The sequence below is a fragment of the Papaver somniferum genome, chromosome 9, assembly GCF_003573695.1.
Source record: "Papaver somniferum cultivar HN1 chromosome 9, ASM357369v1, whole genome shotgun sequence".
NCBI classification, from domain to species: Eukaryota; Viridiplantae; Streptophyta; class Magnoliopsida; order Ranunculales; family Papaveraceae; genus Papaver; species Papaver somniferum.
This window is the reverse complement of record NC_039366.1, coordinates 148,216,851-148,237,858: the sequence shown is the minus strand read 5'-3', so window position 1 is coordinate 148,237,858 and position 21,008 is coordinate 148,216,851. Positions and strand designations below refer to the sequence as shown.

General features: G+C 40.1%; 1 protein-coding gene across 1 annotated transcript; it reads left to right on the top strand.

Annotated features, from left to right (window-relative positions):
- Positions 1–14,692: 14,692 nt before the first annotated feature.
- On the top strand, positions 14,693–16,497 carry LOC113312695 (1,4-dihydroxy-2-naphthoyl-CoA synthase-like). Its single transcript, XM_026561432.1, has 7 exons — positions 14,693–14,873; positions 14,967–15,067; positions 15,256–15,469; positions 15,555–15,853; positions 15,982–16,029; positions 16,115–16,210; positions 16,414–16,497. The coding sequence occupies exons 3-7, from the start codon at positions 15,424–15,426 to the stop codon at positions 16,495–16,497; spliced, it is 573 nt and encodes a 190-aa protein (XP_026417217.1). The 5' UTR covers positions 14,693–14,873; positions 14,967–15,067; positions 15,256–15,423.
- Positions 16,498–21,008: the final 4,511 nt, after the last annotated feature.

Genomic DNA, 21,008 nt, shown 5'->3' with positions numbered 1-21,008 from the left:
CGAAGTTAATTTGGAGTAGGCTAGTGTCTGTAGTAGCTTAATACAGTGTGTGTTCAATGTGGACTAGGTCCCGGGGTTTTTCTGCATTTGCGGTTTCCTCGTTAATAAAATTCTGGTGTGTATGTTATTTCTATTCCGTATTATATTTGTTTTATATAATTGAAATATCACAGGTTGTGCGTTGTTCAATCAATTAGAATATCCGACCTTTTGGTTGTTGATTTAAATTGATTGACACTTGGATATTAGTCTTTGGTACCATCCAAGTTATCTCTCTTTGATAAAGACTCGCAGATTTCTATTTGCTTGAGTAAAGATCATATCGAGAGATTGAGATATAAACTCTTTGATATACTTTTATCTTGATTGAGTCTGACTGTCTAGTTGATTCTCTAGAAAGTATATTGGAGTTTGTCCATATAGATTTCTAATCGAATTGTTGGGTGTGGTTGTTGTACCCCCGCTTTTTCAATTGGTATCAGAGCAGGAAAACACGTTTAAGACCTTACAAGTCTATGTTTGTAGCGATATGAGGATGGACGATAATATCTCTGATAAACGCGTCACCAAAAATAAAGGCCCTGTCTTGTCTAATTCTATTAAAGAGAAAGATTCCTCAATCTCGAATATAGACGAACCATGTGTTCCAAAAAGACAAACAAGCTCTGACATGAGTATTTCCGATTACCCTTCAAAAGAGTCTATTTCTCTAAATGAACGGGAAACAGCTGAAGAGAGTGTATTGATTCTAAATCTTGCTAGAATCCAAGCTGATACATTTAATCGGTTAAAACATCATGTCGATGTTCTACTTGGTGTAATTAGAGACTGCAATTTCATAGAAAATACTGAAGATCATTCTTCACGTATGACTCTTGAGGCTAGCCTCAAAAAGGATGCTTTGGAAATTGAACATCGGTTGAGTAAATTCTCTATTCAAGTATGCTCTAAGAAGTCTAATATACCAAATACTTCTGCTAAGACTAAAAACGTTCCAGCTCCAGAAGTAAAATTGGAATCCCTTCCTGTTGCAAAGAATGTGTCTGAATTACCTATTTATCAAGGATGTTCCACATCACATGGAAGGAAGAAATCTCCTAACGAGGTTGCTAAGACTACTTTGTCTAATCACTTTTGTGATCAGAAAGTATGCCTCTTTTGCAATGAAAAAGGATCTGCTAAACAAAAGAGAAACTCCAGGTTGAATAAAACCTCCTTGGTTCAACTTCAACACACCTTAGACTTAATTCTCAAAGGTGTAACTGACATTCGTATGTCTAAACCAGTTGGTTTTCGTACTTACCCTGTGTATGTTACCAGGAAGGTTAGTTCAATGAGTTCCTCAAATGCTCCACAACAGAATAGCAGTCTTAACAAGAATCGTCCAAGGAAGGATCAAGTCGTTTCTTCTGGAAGTAACATTTCCCTTAATGTGAACGAAATTCCAGGAGAAAGAAGAAAAATTGATGATAACCTGATGGAGATAATCGAAGGATATAAAGAAATTGTCGACAAGTTGTCATCCTCCGCAAATCAAAATGCTTCTGGTAAGAACTCTAACTATATCTCGTATTTTGATGACAGTAACTTTTATGATAATTTCTCACATAAAAGGGAATCTCTCTTTAGATTCAGAAGGAAAAAGAGACTCGATCATAAACACAGTTCTTTTAATGAGCTCAGAGCTCACACTTGTGCTAATTAATCACAAGGGTTAAGAACTTGCTCATAAAAATCCCGTTGAGCAAGATGTGTAAAAATCAGGTATACTATGGCAATTTGGTGTTCTGCTTAGTTGAGCTATCCTCTTATCGTTTATAGCTAAACTAGTACCTGCAGACAATATTGCCTAGGATGTATTTTTGTTTTATCGTTTCTCTCTTTGCATTTCTTTTGCATCTTTGTGAGCTGCTACAAGTGTGCTCTAAATTTCTCCCATGGTAAGGAATTTGTTGAGCCATTTCTCATGTAGCAAAAGTTCTTTTGTTGTTTTAGTCTTTATGGGCCATGTTGTATTCGTATGTGTACACAGGTTACCATCACGAGTCAACGGTTTGCAAACCCTAAAGATCTTCTTCCCTAAGAAACCATATAAGTACCAAACCTATGAGTCACGTTTGCATACTCTAGGTTATTTTGGTTTATTAAGAATGTCGTCCTCTTCACAAACATGTGGTTTTGCTAAAGGCTTTCTTGATAAAGGTATTGGTTTTGAATCCGAAGGAGGAAGAAAAGAACCCTTGTAGATGAAGATCATCCTAATGCCTCGTGTTACTATGTATATACTCATGAGAATGTTGAGAAGGATGATATGATTTCTGCTGAAGTGGTCCATGACTTTCTTAAGTATTTTGAGGAAGAAAAACTGCAGCTCGTTGATACTCTGAAAAACCTTGATGTGTTGAAAACTGAGTTGAAAAAGGTTTCAACTGACCTTGGTCTCATAAAATCTCACATCAATGATCTTCATAAAGAGAATCTCTTCTCTGAAGATGCAACGGATGCTGCTAATCACAAGCTCAAAGACGCCAAGACTCGTGAGAATCTTGAACCGTCTATTTGACCTTAGTTCGTGTTCGGACATGGCACTGGAGTCTGCTTTTTTTCCTTAGCTTGTTGATTTATAGTAAATCTTCTTTTTTCTTATTTTTATTAGAAGAATAACTAGAGTTTGGAATAGCCATTATTGTGATTACACATAGCTATGTCCAACGTTTTCATCTTCATGTTTTTAGATTTATTGGTTTAAATTCTAAACTTGTTTGGAAGATCATTTTTGCAGTATTAATCTTTATGGTTTTATATATTGCAATATTGTTATGGGATTTGTGTGTTTACGTCCGTAAACTTGACCGTCCCATATCTTGTCAAAAATAAAGTCTTTCGTATGTCGATATGCATGTATTGATAAAAGAATGATTGGACTTTTGACAAATACAAAAGTTAAGCCTATATTGTCAATTATTGATGGAAGATAGGTTAAAATCTTTTGTTTGCAAGGATTATGTCTATTGTATGTCATTGTGAAAATAGTGATGGAAAATAGAATGAATCCTTGTGTATTCCGCAGTAATTGATCTTCCCTGATCCATATTCTATGTATTACTGTGAGGCTCCGTAAAGTGTCTTATGTTGAGCATTAAACAACAAGTTGATTATTTTTGATTAGTTATGTTGTTGTTCCGTAAGGTACTTTATGTCGAGCATTTTCAACTAAGTTAATCATCTTGTTTGGTTATTTAGTTGTTGCTCCGTAAGTTTTCTTATGTCGAGCATGACCAATTAAATTGATTAATTTTGTGATTAATTTGGTTGTGTATTTCAATTAGATTAATTATGGGTTCTCTTGTGATTAATCTAATTGTATTTTTTGAGTCTCCATAAGTTCACTTATGTTTGAGCATTTGTCGATTAAATTAATCATGGGTTCTCTTGTGGTTAATTTAATTGAACTTTTTGGATTCAAATTCATACTTGTATGTGATTTGTTATGTCCAAAGAAATCCTTCTTTTCTTTCGAAATTAAGGTCGCTCTTGTTGTTCTTTCGGGAATGACATTTAATGGGGGAGAGTTCTTTTGAACTTGCGCTTAATTGCCATATCTTTGTGGGAGTGCGGCTGTGGAATATTATATGGGTTATCTTGTATCTTTATAAACTCCTTGATGAATGTATTTAGCTTCGGATTTATGATTGCATCTAAAGAACAAGTTGATATTTTTGCTTTCTTTTGGTCAAGAAATGTCTCTTTCGAAAATTTCATTAGGATCCCGTTCTTGTACCTGTGCCAATTTTATTGACAAAAAGGGGGAGAATTAATATGTAGTTCACACTACAAATACATATGGTTTTCGGATCATTATGTAAGGGGGAGTGGTTTCCATGTGAGATGGAGTATTGACTAAGGGGGAGTGATACATATCACCATAGTATTGTTGTTGAAGTTGTGATACAATTGAACTTTGACACTGTGTAATGATACTATGACACTGTATAACAATGATTGAGAACTATTGTTTTCTTATTGTTATAGATACGGATTTTCAACAACGATGATGCTAAACGTACAACCTTTGGGATCATTGGATTACTTGGAAGTGACGAAGATTTCGAGTAATGTTGAAGATTAGGCATGTGGAATAGGAGCTACAAAAGTTAATTTATTTATATTTTGTATTCCATATGTATTAATAGTTTTGCAACTAAAATTGACAAAGGGAGAGAATGTTAGAGCATTGCTCGGTCGAACTCGCATGCGTTGCTATCTCAAGCATGTTTGTTAATGTTAGTGATCAAGACTATAAGTCTTGATTTCTAGCCTACATAGATAAAGGTCTCGGACTAGGATAGAAAGTGTAGTTGAGCTCAAGAAATCCATGGAAATCATCATACAAGACGAAGGACTACTCAAGGAACTGGTGGATCTTCATCGACTAAAAGGTATGTGGAGAATTGAACTTATCTGTCACTCAAAAGTCTATCTATTCTATCTCCTACTCTTGAGACAAAATTCGTTTTGATATATAGACTTTCATTATGCACATTTGCTATTTCGAGCCGAGTTTATCTCGCCTATCTATTTCTCGAAATATGTGTTGGTAAGCTTTCGCTTTAACCGAATTCATCTTTACCTAGTGACGAAAGTCATGTTATGTTTCAATCACTTTGAAAATTGCTCTGACGAAAAATGGTCTGTGAATAACGGCTATATCCGTCCTCTGAGAATGTTTCAATGATTGAAATGAGAGTTTAGATTACATAACCATTGGTAGGATATAATCATTGTTATGGAAACACATTGTTTATGGGTGAAAATCGTTTCTGCCGATTTTGGTAATTTCAGTAGGTGAGTGAGAAACAAATCTAAACCCTAATCAAATGTTCTGCATGGGAGTACTTTAGATTCGAGAGATCAATCTGTACAACTCCGGCCTAAACCAAGAAATTCCGTTCCGGATTTGCTTCGGTCACAAAGAGGAGGAAAAGGGATGGTTTAGGGAGGGAAGCGAAGAGAGTGTTGAGACCAGAACATTTCTGGAAGAGTAGTACTTGACTTGTATCAGAAGGTGAAAGCCTTTGGGAAAGCTAGCAAAGTTGCCTTTCTGAGTATTGTATTTCTCCTGACCAAAAACTTGTTGTCTTGGTGGAAATAGGTAAGACCTATTTATACAAGTCTAAGTGAAACGTACTCTGACCTCGTAAGAAAAAGAAACGGATGAGTTAAATGGGAAGAGGTGGTAACTCCTGGTATTGATGGAATTTGATGGAATTGATGTTCCATAATGAAAGAACGTTTCACCATTACTTCCTGCATTTAATAACCGTTTTATTCTTAATACACTGTCTTGAAACGGGCATTTGTGTATGCCGCACGCTGTAAACCGCCAAACCAAAACCCTAAAGAGCATCCCACAGTTTGTGACATGTATTGATGTCTCGAGTGTTTTCGTGGAAAACGTGTAGCATGTCGTTGGTGTTTGATAAGTTGAGCTTGAGAGATGTGCCGGCTCAGTGGCGACCTTCAACGGTCGAGATTTTGCATCTTAAGAGAAATAGTGGCCTTTGATGTAGGCGCGACATGCCACAGTGCAAGGGTTGCACGGCATGTGCCAATGGCTTGGCGGAATGCCTTGGCTGTAGGTTGCACATCGGGTACAAGTGGTAATGCCAAATTGCAAGTGTTGCATGGCATGTGCCAATTGCGCGCGTAGCGGCTTTAGCCCTAGGTTTGCACGACTTGGCATGCTAGGTTGCAAGGGTCGCTTGGAATGTGCCAATGGCGCGTATGACGTCTTGGAACTAGGTTTGCACGACTTGGCATGCTAGGTTGCAAGCGTCGCTTGGCATGTGCCAATGGCGCGTGTGGCGGATTGGCCCTAGGTTTGCACGGCTTGGCATGCTAGGTCGCAAGCGTCGCTTGGCATGTGCCAATGGCGCGTGCGACAGCTTAGCCCTAGGTTTGCACGGCTTGGCATGCTAGGTCGCAAACGTCGCTTGGTATGTGCCAATGGCGCGTGTGGCGGCTTGGCCCTAGGCTTGCACGGCTTGGCATGTGCCAATGGTGCGTGTGGTGTCTTGTCCCTAGGTTTGCTCGGCTTGGCATGCTAGGTCGCAAGCGTCGGTTGGCATGTGTCAATGGCGCGTGTGGCGTCTTGGCCCTAGGTTTGCACGGCTTGGAATGCTAGGTCGCAAGCGTCGCTTGGCATGTGCCAATGGCGCGTGTGGCGGATTGTCCCCAGGTTTGCACGGCTTGGCATGCTAGGTCGCAAGCGTCGCTTGGCATGTGCCAATGTCGCGTGTGGCGGATTGGCCCTAGGTTTGCACGGCTTGGCATGCTAGGTCGCAAGCATCGCTTGGCATGTGCCAATGTGTGCGTGTGGCGGCTTGGCCCTAGGTTTGCACGTCTTGGCATGTCCCAATTGCGCGTGTGGCGGCTTGGCCCTAGGTTTGCACGGCTTGGCATGCTAGGTCGTAAGCGTCGATTGGCATGTGCCAATGGCGCGTGTGGTGGCTTGGCCCTAGGTTTTCACGGTTTGGCATGCTAGGTCGCAAACGTCGCTTGGCATGTTCCAATGGGGCGTGTGGAGGCTTGGCCCTAGGTTTGCACGGCTTGGTATGCTAGGTCGCAAGCGTCGCCTGGCATGTACCAATGGCGCGTGTGGCGCAATGATTGTGCGTCTTGGTTTTGGCATGGTTGCCATGATGCGCAACGATTATGCGGCTTGGTTTTGGCATGGTTGTCATGATGCACAACGATTGTGCGGCTTTGGTTTTCGCATAGTTGCCATTAGAGCTGGCAAACAAGCCAAAACCCGCGGGTTAACCCGTGCCCGGCCCGTGAAAACCCGAACCCGGCCCGTGAAAACCCGAACCCGGCTCGGATGGTTTCAAAACAAGCCGGGTTCGGGTTGGAGAAATGCCGGCTTGTGAGTAAACGGGTTAACCCGTCCCGGCCCGGGAACCCGCGGGTTGAACCCGTAAACCCGTAATGCTATCAACGGCTGAGATCGTAAGATCTAACTTCTCTCTTATATAACTCCTCAAACAAAAAATTTCTCAGTTCCTCCAAAACCTAAAATCTCCGCTGCGGCTCAGAAGAAGGAAACGAAAGGCTTTCTAGGGTTTTCTTCATCATGGTAAGAAGATTCGTGGTTCATTAATTCGTTGTTCGTTTCATTAGTCATCTCTATTGATGATTCTGATTCTGATGGTGTGTTGTATTTTTCAGGTTCTCTCAAATGATATCGATCTGTTGAATCCAAAACCTGATTTGGAGAAGAGGAGGCACAAGCTTAAGCGTTTGGTTCAATCCCAAACTCCTTCTTCATGGTACTACTCCTAGTACTAATCACCATCTTCATCATTATCATCTCTTATCTATGACTTCATTTTATTGAATCTGATTTGGGTTTATTTGCTTGTTTGTGTTTATTGTGTTTTGTTTTTCTGTGGAAATTGTTGCAAAATTGGATGATTTCAATTTTTCGGAACTAACTTGAAGTTCCACTATTGTGTTTTTGCTAGCCTGCCTGCCTGTCAACGAAACTGCTTCCCATTCAGTTTGTATGTATTTGAGAATAATTTTGGAAACGCTTTAACTTGTTGGATGTTTTTGAGATGTCAATGTTCCAATTTGCTTGATCACTTTAATGGGAGGACTCATTTGCAGTCTAAGAGACACTCCCTAATTGATGTTGCGATCAAATGTGAACTCAGACTGTCTCGGAGACTTTTCGAGTAACGTTCTCTGGCCTCATTCTTTTTATTGAGTATTATTTGTACATCTAATTGGGGTTTGTAATGAATGGTTTGATTCTGTAGTTTGTGATGGGACATTCTTTCCGTCTCTCCACGATGAGATGTCTGCAATTGTGGGTTGTTTCAACCGGCGTGCACAGAACCTGCTACAAGTTCATTTATCTTCGGGTTTCAGAAAGTATTTTACATGGATTAAGAGAAAACTTGTGAAAGGAAATCACGTTGCTATGGTTGAAGAAGGCAAAAAAGGTTTACTACATATCTTTGCAGGTTATGCGGTTGGAGGAGGACATGTATTGCATATGGTTTGTGATTTAACAATAGCTGCTGACAATGCCGTTTTTGGCCAGACAGGTCCAAAGGTACTCGTATTATGCTTGTTTTATGAGCATTCTTTGGAATGTTAATTTTTTAATGCATATCTAGAAATTGCACACTAGAATTATTTTTCTGATCTCCTCAAAATACCTTTTACGGTGGATTTGTGCAGGTTGGAAGTCTTGACGCAGGTTATGGAAGTTCCATCATGTCTCGTTTGGTAAGTGTTGAAACTGAATTCTCTGGCGCAGTGGGGGAATCATAGCCCTTAACATGTTATTTTTCTTCTGGTGGTGGTTTACCAGGTCGGGCCGAAAAAAGCACGTGAAATGTGGTTTCTAGCTCAATTTTACAATGCTTCTGAAGCAGAGAAGATGGGGCTAGTGAACGTCGTAGTACCGGTGAGTTTATTACAATCAACTACTCAAGGGGGCTACTGTATTGTTTTCAGCATTTTGTGTTTTTGATAGACAACAACTTTTTTTGTCTTTTCCCTTGAATTTCTGCCACCATTGCCAATTTGCTTGTGTATGGAAGATTTCGGCAGTGACAGCGACATTTCTTCTGCAAGAAGGTTTTGCCACTTTACTTTTTACCCCAACAGGATACTACTATGGATGTAGGGTGGCAGCAGTCAACCTCGTCGGCAATACAAGCCGAAGGAATGTCTCGCTTCACTGCTGTCTAGTGGGCACAAAAACTAACAATTATGCTGTCAGATATTAAGTGCCAAGGATGCTTCAACATGTAAGTAGTAGTTATTACTTGTATTTTTCAGTTTTTCTTGTGATTTTGGAGAATATATGAATATTTGAATCTTTGTGTTGTTGTTGGATTTTTGAAGGCAGAACAACTGTATTCAGTCACTCACAAACAATGGTTGTATGTGGAAATTGTCAAACTGTCTTGTGCCAACCAACTGGAGGTAAAGCTAGACTTACCGAGGGATGCTCATTCTGGAGAAAGGGAGATTAAGCGGTTGCGATAAGGGAATGTTGTAGTCGATATTCATTATTACTAGTAGAACAATGTAGATTATATAGTGTTTGTTTTTAGCTAAATAATGGCTCCAAAATTTGATCTCATTTAGGATATGTTCTTAAGGTATAAAACGGGCGGGCTAACCCGTGAACCCGCGGGTTAAACCCGTTACGGTCACGGGTTGAAGAAATGACAACCCGTGGAGAATTTCAACCCGCGGGTTTCAACCCGTATCAACCCGAACCCGTGGAACCCGCAACGGGCAAGCCCCGGCCCGCCCGTTTGCCAGCTCTAGTTGCCATGATGCGCAGTGATTGTGCGGCTTGGTTTTGGCATGGTTTTCATGATGCATAGCGATTGTGCGGCTTAGGTTTTGGCATAGTTACCATGATGCGCAACGATTGTGCGGCTTAGGGTTTTGTGTGTCGAAACCCTAGTTTAGCATTTGAAAAAAGATACCCTGGTAGTTTTTTACATAAGTGCATTAAATGTTCTAATAAATGTGTTTAGCGTCACCGGTAACGTTATGCTATGCGTAAGGTTTTACGATTTTACCCCTTATCTAAAAACCACCATCAATACACATATATGTATAAGTCCTTATTCCTTGAACCAAAGTTTGCGAACTTTGTTGATCAAGAGAAATGGAAGTGGCGGGAGTTCTCGACCCGAGAATTTCTGCTGGAGTTTGTGAACTCCTTCCATGAGCTTAAGTCCGCGAACCCAGTCCGCGAACTTGAGCAGGTTATATCTAAAACCAGTTGTTCTTGAACTCATGTTTATTTAAACTAAGGAATGCTTTTGCAAACCGTGGCTATAAAGTTCATGAACCGATTCGAGTGAATCAAACCGTTTTTGCTTCGATTGTGTCTTGTGTAGTTACATAAGATCTAAGCAATTGAACAACTCTCTAACTAGTTCATTTGAGTCATTTGAACTAGTTACGGTGAAGAAGAATATGGTTGATATGAAAGTAATCATATGGCTAGCCATTTGGTTAACTATTGTTGAACCAACAAATGTTAATGTTTGGGAACGATTCGTAAACCCAAAATTGGACATTTCATTTGTGTGTAACAAGCTAAGTTTTCGATCCAACGGTTGAGAAATATTATCTTGAATCTAATCAGGTTTTCATCTAATGGTGAATATTGAATGTTTTTTTACCAAGCTAACATTGATTGCAAACCCTGATTCAAAAACTATATAAGGGAGAACTCTAGCAACTGGGAAACCTAATCCCCACACCTTACGTGTGATACTAGTTGGATAGCTATAGTCGATTCTCCTTTAACCTTTGGTTTCTTCTTATAAACCAGGTTAACGACTTAAAGACTTCATTGGGATTGTGAAGCCAGACCGATACTACTTTTCTTGTAGTTGTGTGATCTGATCTTGCTGTTTCTATCGTACGAGTACAATTGAAATAATTGGCTTGAGATTTTATATCTCCGATAGGCAAGATAGAAAAGTAATCACAAGCACTTCGCCTCATCGTTTGTGATTCCACAATATCTTTTTTCGTTGCGTCGATTAAGATTATTGTGAGGTGATCAATAATACTAGGTTGTTCTTCGGGAATATAAGACCGGTTTATTGATTGGTGATTCCACAAATACAAAAGTTAAGCCTATATTGTCAATTATTGATGGAAGATAGGTTAAAATCTTTTGTTTGCAAGGATTATGTCTATTGTATGTCATTGTGAAAATAGTGATGGAAAATAGAATGAATCCTTGTGTATTCCGCAGTAATTGATCTTCCCTGATCCATATTCTATGTATTACTGTGAGGCTCCGTAAAGTGTCTTATGTTGAGCATTAAACAACAAGTTGATTATTTTTGATTAGTTATGTTGTTGTTCCGTAAGGTACTTTATGTCGAGCATTTTCAACTAAGTTAATCATCTTGTTTGGTTATTTAGTTGTTGCTCCGTAAGTTTTCTTATGTCGAGCATGACCAATTAAATTGATTAATTTTGTGATTAATTTGGTTGTGTATTTCAATTAGATTAATTATGGGTTCTCTTGTGATTAATCTAATTGTATTTTTTGAGTCTCCATAAGTTCACTTATGTTTGAGCATTTGTCGATTAAATTAATCATGGGTTCTCTTGTGGTTAATTTAATTGAACTTTTTGGATTCAAATTCATACTTGTATGTGATTTGTTATGTCCAAAGAAATCCTTCTTTTCTTTCGAAATTAAGGTCGCTCTTGTTGTTCTTTCGGGAATGACATTTAATGGGGGAGAGTTCTTTTGAACTTGCGCTTAATTGCCATATCTTTGTGGGAGTGCGGCTGTGGAATATTATATGGGTTATCTTGTATCTTTATAAACTCCTTGATGAATGTATTTAGCTTCGGATTTATGATTGCATCTAAAGAACAAGTTGATATTTTTGCTTTCTTTTGGTCAAGAAATGTCTCTTTCGAAAATTTCATTAGGATCCCGTTCTTGTACCTGTGCCAATTTTATTGACAAAAAGGGGGAGAATTAATATGTAGTTCACACTACAAATACATATGGTTTTCGGATCATTATGTAAGGGGGAGTGGTTTCCATGTGAGATGGAGTATTGACTAAGGGGGAGTGATACATATCACCATAGTATTGTTGTTGAAGTTGTGATACAATTGAACTTTGACGCTGTGTAATGATACTATGACACTGTATAACAATGATTGAGAACTATTGTTTTCTTATTGTTATAGATACGGATTTTCAACAACGATGATGCTAAACGTACAACCTTTGGGATCATTGGAGTACTTGGAAGTGACGAAGATTTCGAGTAATGTTGAAGATTAGGCATGTGGAATAGGAGCTACAAAAGTTAATTTATTTATATTTTGTATTCCATATGTATTAATAGTTTTGCAACTAAAATTGACAAAGGGGGAGAATGTTAGAGCATTGCTCGGTCGAACTCGCATGCGTTGCTATCTCAAGCATGTTTGTTAATGTTAGTGATCAAGACTATAAGTCTTGATTTCTAGCCTACATAGATAAAGGTCTCGGACTAGGATAGAAAGTGTAGTTGAGCTCAAGAAATCCATGGAAATCATCATACAAGACGAAGGACTACTCAAGGAACTGGTGGATCTTCATCGACTAAAAGGTATGTGGAGAATTGAACTTATCTGTCACTCAAAAGTCTATCTATCTATTCTATCTCCTACTCTTGAGACAAAAGTCGTTTTGATATATAGACTTTCATTATGCACATTTGCTATTTCGAGCCGAGTTTATCTCGCCTATCTATTTCTCGAAATATGTGTTGGTAAGCTTTCGCTTTAACCGAATTCATCTTTACCTAGTGACGAAAGTCATGCTATGTTTCAATCACTTTGAAAATTGCTCTGACGAAAAATGGTCTGTGAATAACGGCTATATCCGTCCTCTGAGAATGTTTCAATGATTGAAATGAGAGTTTAGATTACATAACCATTGGTAGGATATAATCATTGTTGTGAAAACACATTGTTTATGGGTGAAAATCGTTTCTGCCGATTTTGGTAATTTCAGTAGGTGAGTGAGAAACAAATCTAAACCCTAATCAAATGTTCTGCATGGGAGTACTTTAGATTCGAGAGATCAATCTGTACAACTCCGGCCTAAACCAAGAAATTCCGTTCCGGTTGCTTCGGTCACAAAGAGGAGGAAAAGGGATGGTTTAGGGAGGGAAGCGAAGAGAGTGTTGAGACCAGAACATTTCTGGAAGAGTAGTACTTGACTTGTATCAGAAGGTGAAAGCCTTTGGGAAAGCTAGCAAAGTTTCCTTTCTGAGTATTGTATTTCTCCTGACCAAAAACTTGTTGTCTTGGTGGAAATAGGTAAGACCTATTTATACAAGTCTAAGTGAAACGTACTCTGACCTCGTAAGAAAAAGAAACGGATGAGTTAAATGGGAAGAGGTGGTAACTCCTGGTATTGATGGAATTTGATGGAATTGATGTTCCATAATGAAAGAGCGTTTCACCATTACTTCCTGCATTTAATAACCGTTTTATTCTTAATACACTGTCTTGAAACGGGCATTTGTGTATGCCGCACGCTGTAAACCGCCAAACCAAAACCCTAAAGAGCATCCCACAGTTTGTGACATGTATTGATGTCTCGAGTGTTTTCGTGGAAAACGTGTAGCATGTCGTTGGTGTTTGATAAGTTGAGCTTGAGAGATGTGCCGGCTCAGTGGCGACCTTCAACGGTCGAGATTTTGCATCTTAAGAGAAATAGTGGCCTTTGATGTAGGCGCGACATGCCACAGTGCAAGGGTTGCACGGCATGTGCCAATGGCTTGGCGGAATGCCTTGGCTGTAGGTTGCACATCGGGTACAAGTGGTAATGCCAAATTGCAAGTGTTGCATGGCATGTGCCAATTGCGCGCGTAGCGGCTTTAGCCCTAGGTTTGCACGACTTGGCATGCTAGGTTGCAAGGGTCGCTTGGAATGTGCCAATGGCGCGTATGACGTCTTGGAACTAGGTTTGCACGACTTGGCATGCTAGGTTGCAAGCGTCGCTTGGCATGTGCCAATGGCGCGTGTGGCGGATTGGCCCTAGGTTTGCACGGCTTGGCATGCTAGGTCGCAAGCGTCGCTTGGCATGTGCCAATGGCGCGTGCGACAGCTTAGCCCTAGGTTTGCACGGCTTGGCATGCTAGGTCGCAACGTCGCTTGGTATGTGCCAATGGCGCGTGTGGCGGCTTGGCCCTAGGCTTGCACGGCTTGGCATGTGCCAATGGCCAATGGTGTGGTGTCTTGTCCCTAGGTTTGCTCGGCTTGGCATGCTAGGTCGCAAGCGTCGGTTGGCATGTGTCAATGGCGCGTGTGGCGTCTTGGCCCTAGGTTTGCACGGCTTGGAATGCTAGGTCGCAAGCGTCGCTTGGCATGTGCCAATGGCGCGTGTGGCGGATTGTCCCCAGGTTGCACGGCTTGGCATGCTAGGTCGCAAGCGTCGCTTGGCATGTGCCAATGTCGCGTGTGGCGGATTGGCCCTAGGTTTGCACGGCTTGGCATGCTAGGTCGCAAGCATCGCTTGGCATGTGCCAATGGTGCGTGTGGCGGCTTGGCCCTAGGTTTGCACGTCTTGGCATGTCCCAATTGCGCGTGTGGCGGCTTGGCCCTAGGTTTGCACGGCTTGGCATGCTAGGTCGTAAGCGTCGATTGGCATGTGCCAATGGCGCGTGTGGTGGCTTGGCCCTAGGTTTTCACGGCTTGGCATGCTAGGTCGCAAACGTCGCTTGGCATGTTCCAATGGGGCGTGTGGAGGCTTGGCCCTAGGTTTGCACGGCTTGGTATGCTAGGTCGCAAGCGTCGCCTGGCATGTACCAATGGCGCGTGTGGCGCAATGATTGTGCGTCTTGGTTTTGGCATGGTTGCCATGATGCGCAACGATTATGCGGCTTGGTTTTGGCATGGTTGTCATGATGCACAACGATTGTGCGGCTTTGGTTTTCGCATAGTTGCCTTAGAGCTGGCAAACAAGCCAAAACCCGCGGGTTAACCCGTGCCCGGCCCGTGAAAACCCGAACCCGGCCCGTGAAAACCCGAACCCGGCTCGGCTGGTTTCAAAACAAGCCGGGTTCGGGTTGGAGAAATGCCGGCTTGTGAGTAAACGGGTTAACCCGTCCCGGCCCGGGAACCCGCGGGTTGAACCCGTAAACCCGTAATGCTATCAACGGCTGAGATCGTAAGATCTAACTTCTCTCTTATATAACTCCTCAAACAAAAAATTTCTCAGTTCCTCCAAAACCTAAAATCTCCGCTGCGGCTCAGAAGAAGGAAACGAAAGGCTTTCTAGGGTTTTCTTCATCATGGTAAGAAGATTCGTGGTTCATTAATTCGTTGTTCGTTTCATTAGTCATCTCTATTGATGATTCTGATTCTGATGGTGTTGTTGTATTTTTCAGGTTCTCTCAAATGATATCGATCTGTTGAATCCAAAACCTGATTTGGAGAAGAGGAGGCACAAGCTTAAGCGTTTGGTTCAATCCCAAACTCCTTCTTCATGGTAACTACTCCTAGTACTAATCACCATCTTCATCATTATCAATCTCTTATCTATGATTTCATTTTATTGAATCTGATTTGGGTTTATTTGCTTGTTTGTGTTTATGTGTTTCTGTGGAAATTGTTGCAAAATTGGATGATTTCAATTTTTCGGAACTAACTTGAAGTTCCACTATTGTGTTTTGCTAGCCTGCCTGCCTGTCAACGAAACTGCTTCCCATTCAGTTTGTATGTATTTGAGAATAATTTTGGAAACGCTTTAACTTGTTGGATGTTTTTGAGATGTCAATGTTCCAATTTGCTTGATCACTTTAATGGGAGGACATCATTTGCAGTCTAAGAGACACTCCCTAATTGATGTTGCGATCAAATGTGAACTCAGACTGTCTCGGAGACTTTTCGAGTAACGTTCTCTGGCCTCATTCTTTTTATTGAGTTATTATTTGTACATCTAATTGGGGTTTGTAATGAATGGTTTGATTCTGTAGTTTGTGATGGGACATTCTTTCCGTCTCTCCACGATGAGATGTCTGCAATTGTGGGTTGTTTCAACCGGCGTGCACAGAACCTGCTACAAGTTCATTTATCTTCGGGTTTCAGAAAGTATTTTACATGGATTAAGAGAAAACTTGTGAAAGGAAATCACGTTGCTATGGTTGAAGAAGGCAAAAAAGGTTTACTACATATCTTTGCAGGTTATGCGGTTGGAGGAGGACATGTATTGCATATGGTTTGTGATTTAACAATAGCTGCTGACAATGCCGTTTTTGGCCAGACAGGTCCAAAGGTACTCGTATTATGCTTGTTTTATGAGCATTCTTTGGAATGTTAATTTTTTAATGCATATCTAGAAATTGCACACTAGAATTATTTTTCTGATCTCCTCAAAATACCTTTTACGGTGGATTTGTGCAGGTTGGAAGTCTTGACGCAGGTTATGGAAGTTCCATCATGTCTCGTTTGGTAAGTGTTGAAACTGAATTCTCTGGCGCAGTGGGGGAATCATAGCCCTTAACATGTTATTTTTCTTCTGGTGGTGGTTTACCAGGTCGGGCCGAAAAAAGCACGTGAAATGTGGTTTCTAGCTCGATTTTACAATGCTTCTGAAGCAGAGAAGATGGGGCTAGTGAACGTCGTAGTACCGGTGAGTTTATTACAATCAACTACTCAAGGGGGCTACTGTATTGTTTTCAGCATTTTGTGTTTTTGATAGACAACAACTTTTTTTGTCTTTTCCCTTGAATTTCTGCCACCATTGCCAATTTGCTTGTGTATGGAAGATTTCGGCAGTGACAGCGACATTTCTTCTGCAAGAAGGTTTTGCCACTTTACTTTTTACCCCAACAGGATACTACTATGGATGTAGGGTGGCAGCAGTCAACCTCGTCGGCAATACAAGCCGAAGGAATGTCTCGCTTCACTGCTGTCTAGTGGGCACAAAAACTAACAATTATGCTGTCAGATATTAAGTGCCAAGGATGCTTCAACATGTAAGTAGTAGTTATTACTTGTATTTTTCAGTTTTTCTTGTGATTTTGGAGAATATATGAATATTTGAATCTTTGTGTTGTTGTTGGATTTTTGAAGGCAGAACAACTGTATTCAGTCACTCACAAACATGGTTGTATGTGGAAATTGTCAAACTGTCTTGTGCCAACCAACTGGAGGTAAAGCTAGACTTACCGAGGGATGCTCATTCTGGAGAAAGGGAGATTAAGCGGTTGCGATAAGGGAATGTTGTAGTCGATATTCATTATTACTAGTAGAACAATGTAGATTATATAGTGTTGTTTTTAGCTAAATAATGGCTCCAAAATTTGATCTCATTTAGGATATGTTCTTAAGGTATAAAACGGGCGGGCTAACCCGTGAACCCGCGGGTTAAACCCGTTACGGGCACGGGTTGAAGAAATGACAACCCGTGGAGAATTTCAACCCGGGGTTTCAACCCGTATCAACCCGAACCCGTGGAACCCGCAACGGGCAAGCCCCGGCCCGCCCGTTTGCCAGCTCTAGTTGCCATGATGCGCAGTGATTGTGCGGCTTGGTTTTGGCATGGTTTTTCATGATGCATAGCGATTGTGCGGCTTAGGTTTTGGCATAGTTACCATGATGCGCAACGATTGTGCGGCTTAGGGTTTTGTGTGTCGAAACCCTAGTTTAGCATTTGAAAAAAGATACCCTGGTAGTTTTTTACATAAGTGCATTAAATGTTCTAATAAATGTGTTTAGCGTCACCGGTAACGTTATGCTATGCGTAAGGTTTTACGATTTTACCCCTTATCTAAAAACCACCATCAATACACATATATTGTATAAGTCCTTATTCCTTGAACCAAAGTTTGCGAACTTTGTTGATCAAGAGAAATGAAGTGGCGGGAGTTCTCGACCCGAGAATTTCTGCTGGAGTTTGTGAACTCCTTCCATGAGCTTAAGTCCGCGAACCCAGTCCGCGAACTTGACAGGTTATATCTAAAACCAGTTGTTCTTGAACTCATGTTATTTAAACTAAGGAATGCTTTTGCAAACCGTGGCTATAAAGTTCATGAACCGATTCGAGTGAATCAAACCGTTTTTGCTTCGATTGTGTCTTGTGTAGTTACATAAGATCTAAGCAATTGAACACTCTCTAACTAGTTCATTTGAGTCATTTGAACTAGTTACGGTGAAGAAGAATATGGTTGATATGAAAGTAATCATATGGCTAGCCATTTGGTTAACTATTGTTGAACCAACAAATGTTAATGTTTGGGAACGATTCGTAAACCCAAAATTGGACATTTCATTTGTGTGTAACAAGCTAAGTTTTCGATCCACGTTGAGAAATATATCTAATCAGGTTTCCATCTAATGGGTGAATATTGAATGTTTTTACCAAGCACATTGATTGCAAACCCCCTGATGATCTATCAAAAACAAGGGAGAACTCTACAACTGGAAACCAATCCCCACACCTTACGTGTGATACTAGTTGGATAGCTATAGTCGATTCTCCTTTAACCTTTGGTTTCTTCTTATAAACCAGGTTAACGACTTAAAGACTTCATTGGGATTGTGAAGCCAGACCGATACTACTTTTCTTGTAGTTGTGTGATCTGATCTTGTGTTTCTATCGTACGAGTACAATTGAAATAATTGGCTTGAGATTTTATATCTCCGATAGGCAAGATAGAAAAGTAATCACAAGCACTTCGCCTCATCGTTTGTGATTCCACAATATCTTTTTTCGTTGCGTCGATTAAGATTATTGTGAGGTGATCAATAATACTAGGTTGTTCTTCGGGAATATAAGACCGGTTTATTGATTGGTGATTCCACAAATACAAAAGTTAAGCCTATATTGTCAATTATTGATGGAAGATAGGTTAAAATCTTTTGTTTGCAAGGATTATGTCTATTGTATGTCATTGTGAAAATAGTGATGGAAAATAGAATGAATCCTTGTGTATTCCGCAGTAATTGATCTTCCCTGATCCATATTCTATGTATTACTGTGAGGCTCCGTAAAGTGTCTTATGTTGAGCATTAAACAACAAGTTGATTATTTTTGATTAGTTATGTTGTTGTTCCGTAAGGTACTTTATGTCGAGCATTTTCAACTAAGTTAATCATCTTGTTTGGTTATTTAGTTGTTGCTCCGTAAGTTTTCTTATGTCGAGCATGACCAATTAAATTGATTAATTTTGTGATTAATTTGGTTGTGTATTTCAATTAGATTAATTATGGGTTCTCTTGTGATTAATCTAATTGTATTTTTTGAGTCTCCATAAGTTCACTTATGTTTGAGCATTTGTCGATTAAATTAATCATGGGTTCTCTTGTGGTTAATTTAATTGAACTTTTTGGATTCAAATTCATACTTGTATGTGATTTGTTATGTCCAAAGAAATCCTTCTTTTCTTTCGAAATTAAGGTCGCTCTTGTTGTTCTTTCGGGAATGACATTTAATGGGGGAGAGTTCTTTTGAACTTGCGCTTAATTGCCATATCTTTGTGGGAGTGCGGCTGTGGAATATTATATGGGTTATCTTGTATCTTTATAAACTCCTTGATGAATGTATTTAGCTTCGGATTTATGATTGCATCTAAAGAACAAGTTGATATTTTTGCTTTCTTTTGGTCAAGAAATGTCTCTTTCGAAAATTTCATTAGGATCCCGTTCTTGTACCTGTGCCAATTTTATTGACAAAAAGGGGGAGAATTAATATGTAGTTCACACTACAAATACATATGGTTTTCGGATCATTATGTAAGGGGGAGTGGTTTCCATGTGAGATGGAGTATTGACTAAGGGGGAGTGATACATATCACCATAGTATTGTTGTTGAAGTTGTGATACAATTGAACTTTGACACTGTGTAATGATACTATGACACTGTATAACAATGATTGAGAACTATTGTTTTCTTATTGTTATAGATACGGATTTTCAACAACGATGATGCTAAACGTACAACCTTTGGGATCATTGGAGTACTTGGAAGTGACGAAGATTTCGAGTAATGTTGAAGATTAGGCATGTGGAATAGGAGCTACAAAAGTTAATTTATTTATATTTTGTATTCCATATGTATTAATAGTTTTGCAACTAAAATTGACAAAGGGGGAGAATGTTAGAGCATTGCTCGGTCGAACTCGCATGCGTTGCTATCTCAAGCATGTTTGTTAATGTTAGTGATCAAGACTATAAGTCTTGATTTCTAGCCTACATAGATAAAGGTCTCGGACTAGGATAGAAAGTGTAGTTGAGCTCAAGAAATCCATGGAAATCATCATACAAGACGAAGGACTACTCAAGGAACTGGTGGATCTTCATCGACTAAAAGGTATGTGGAGAATTGAACTTATCTGTCACTCAAAAGTCTATCTATTCTATCTCCTACTCTTGAGACAAAAGTCGTTTTGATATATAGACTTTCATTATGCACATTTGCTATTTCGAGCCGAGTTTATCTCGCCTATCTATTTCTCGAAATATGTGTTGGTAAGCTTTCGCTTTAACCGAATTCATCTTTACCTAGTGACGAAAGTCATGCTATGTTTCAATCACTTTGAAAATTGCTCTGACGAAAAATGGTCTGTGAATAACGGCTATATCCGTCCTCTGAGAATGTTTCAATGATTGAAATGAGAGTTTAGATTACATAACCATTGGTAGGATATAATCATTGTTGTGAAACACATTGTTTATGGGTGAAAATCGTTTCTGCCGATTTTGGTAATTTCAGTAGGTGAGTGAGAAACAAATCTAAACCCTAATCAAATGTTCTGCATGGGAGTACTTTAGATTCGAGAGATCAATCTGTACAACTCCGGCCTAAACCAAGAAATTCCGTTCCGGTTGCTTCGGTCACAAAGAGGAGGAAAAGGGATGGTTTAGGGAGGGAAGCGAAGAGAGTGTTGAGACCAGAACATTTCTGGAAGAGTAGTACTTGACTTGTATCAGAAGGTGAAAGCCTTTGGGAAAGCTAGCAAAGTTCCTTTCTGAGTATTGTATTTCTCCTGAAAAACTTGTTGTCTTGGTGGAAATAGGTAAGACCTATTTATACAAGTCTAAGTGAAACGTACTCTGACCTCGTAAGAAAAAGAAACGGATGAGTTAAATGGGAAGAGGTGGTAACTCCTGGTATTGATGGAATTTGATGGAATTGATGTTCCATAATGAAAGACGTTTCACCATTACTTCCTGCATTTAATAACCGTTTTATTCTTAATACACTGTCTTGAAACGGGCATTTGTGTATGCCGCACGCTGTAAACCGCCAAACCAAAACCCTAAAGAGCATCCCACAGTTTGTGACATGTATTGATGTCTCGAGTGTTTTCGTGGAAAACGTGTAGCATGTCGCTGGTGTTTGATAAGTTGAGCTTGAGAGATGTGCCGGCTCAGTGGCGACCTTCAACGGTCGAGATTTTGCATCTTAAGAGAAATAGTGGCCTTTG

Coding starts and splice junctions, on each gene's coding strand:
- LOC113312695 (XM_026561432.1), top strand. CDS start 15,424: ATGTTGCGATCAAATGTGAACTCAGACTGTCTCGGAGACTTTTCGA. Junction 16,030..16,114: donor GTTCCATCATGTCTCGTTTG/GTAAGTGTTGAA, acceptor GTGGTTTACCAG/GTCGGGCCGAAAAAAGCACG. Junction 16,211..16,413: donor TAGTGAACGTCGTAGTACCG/GTGAGTTTATTA, acceptor TTACCCCAACAG/GATACTACTATGGATGTAGG.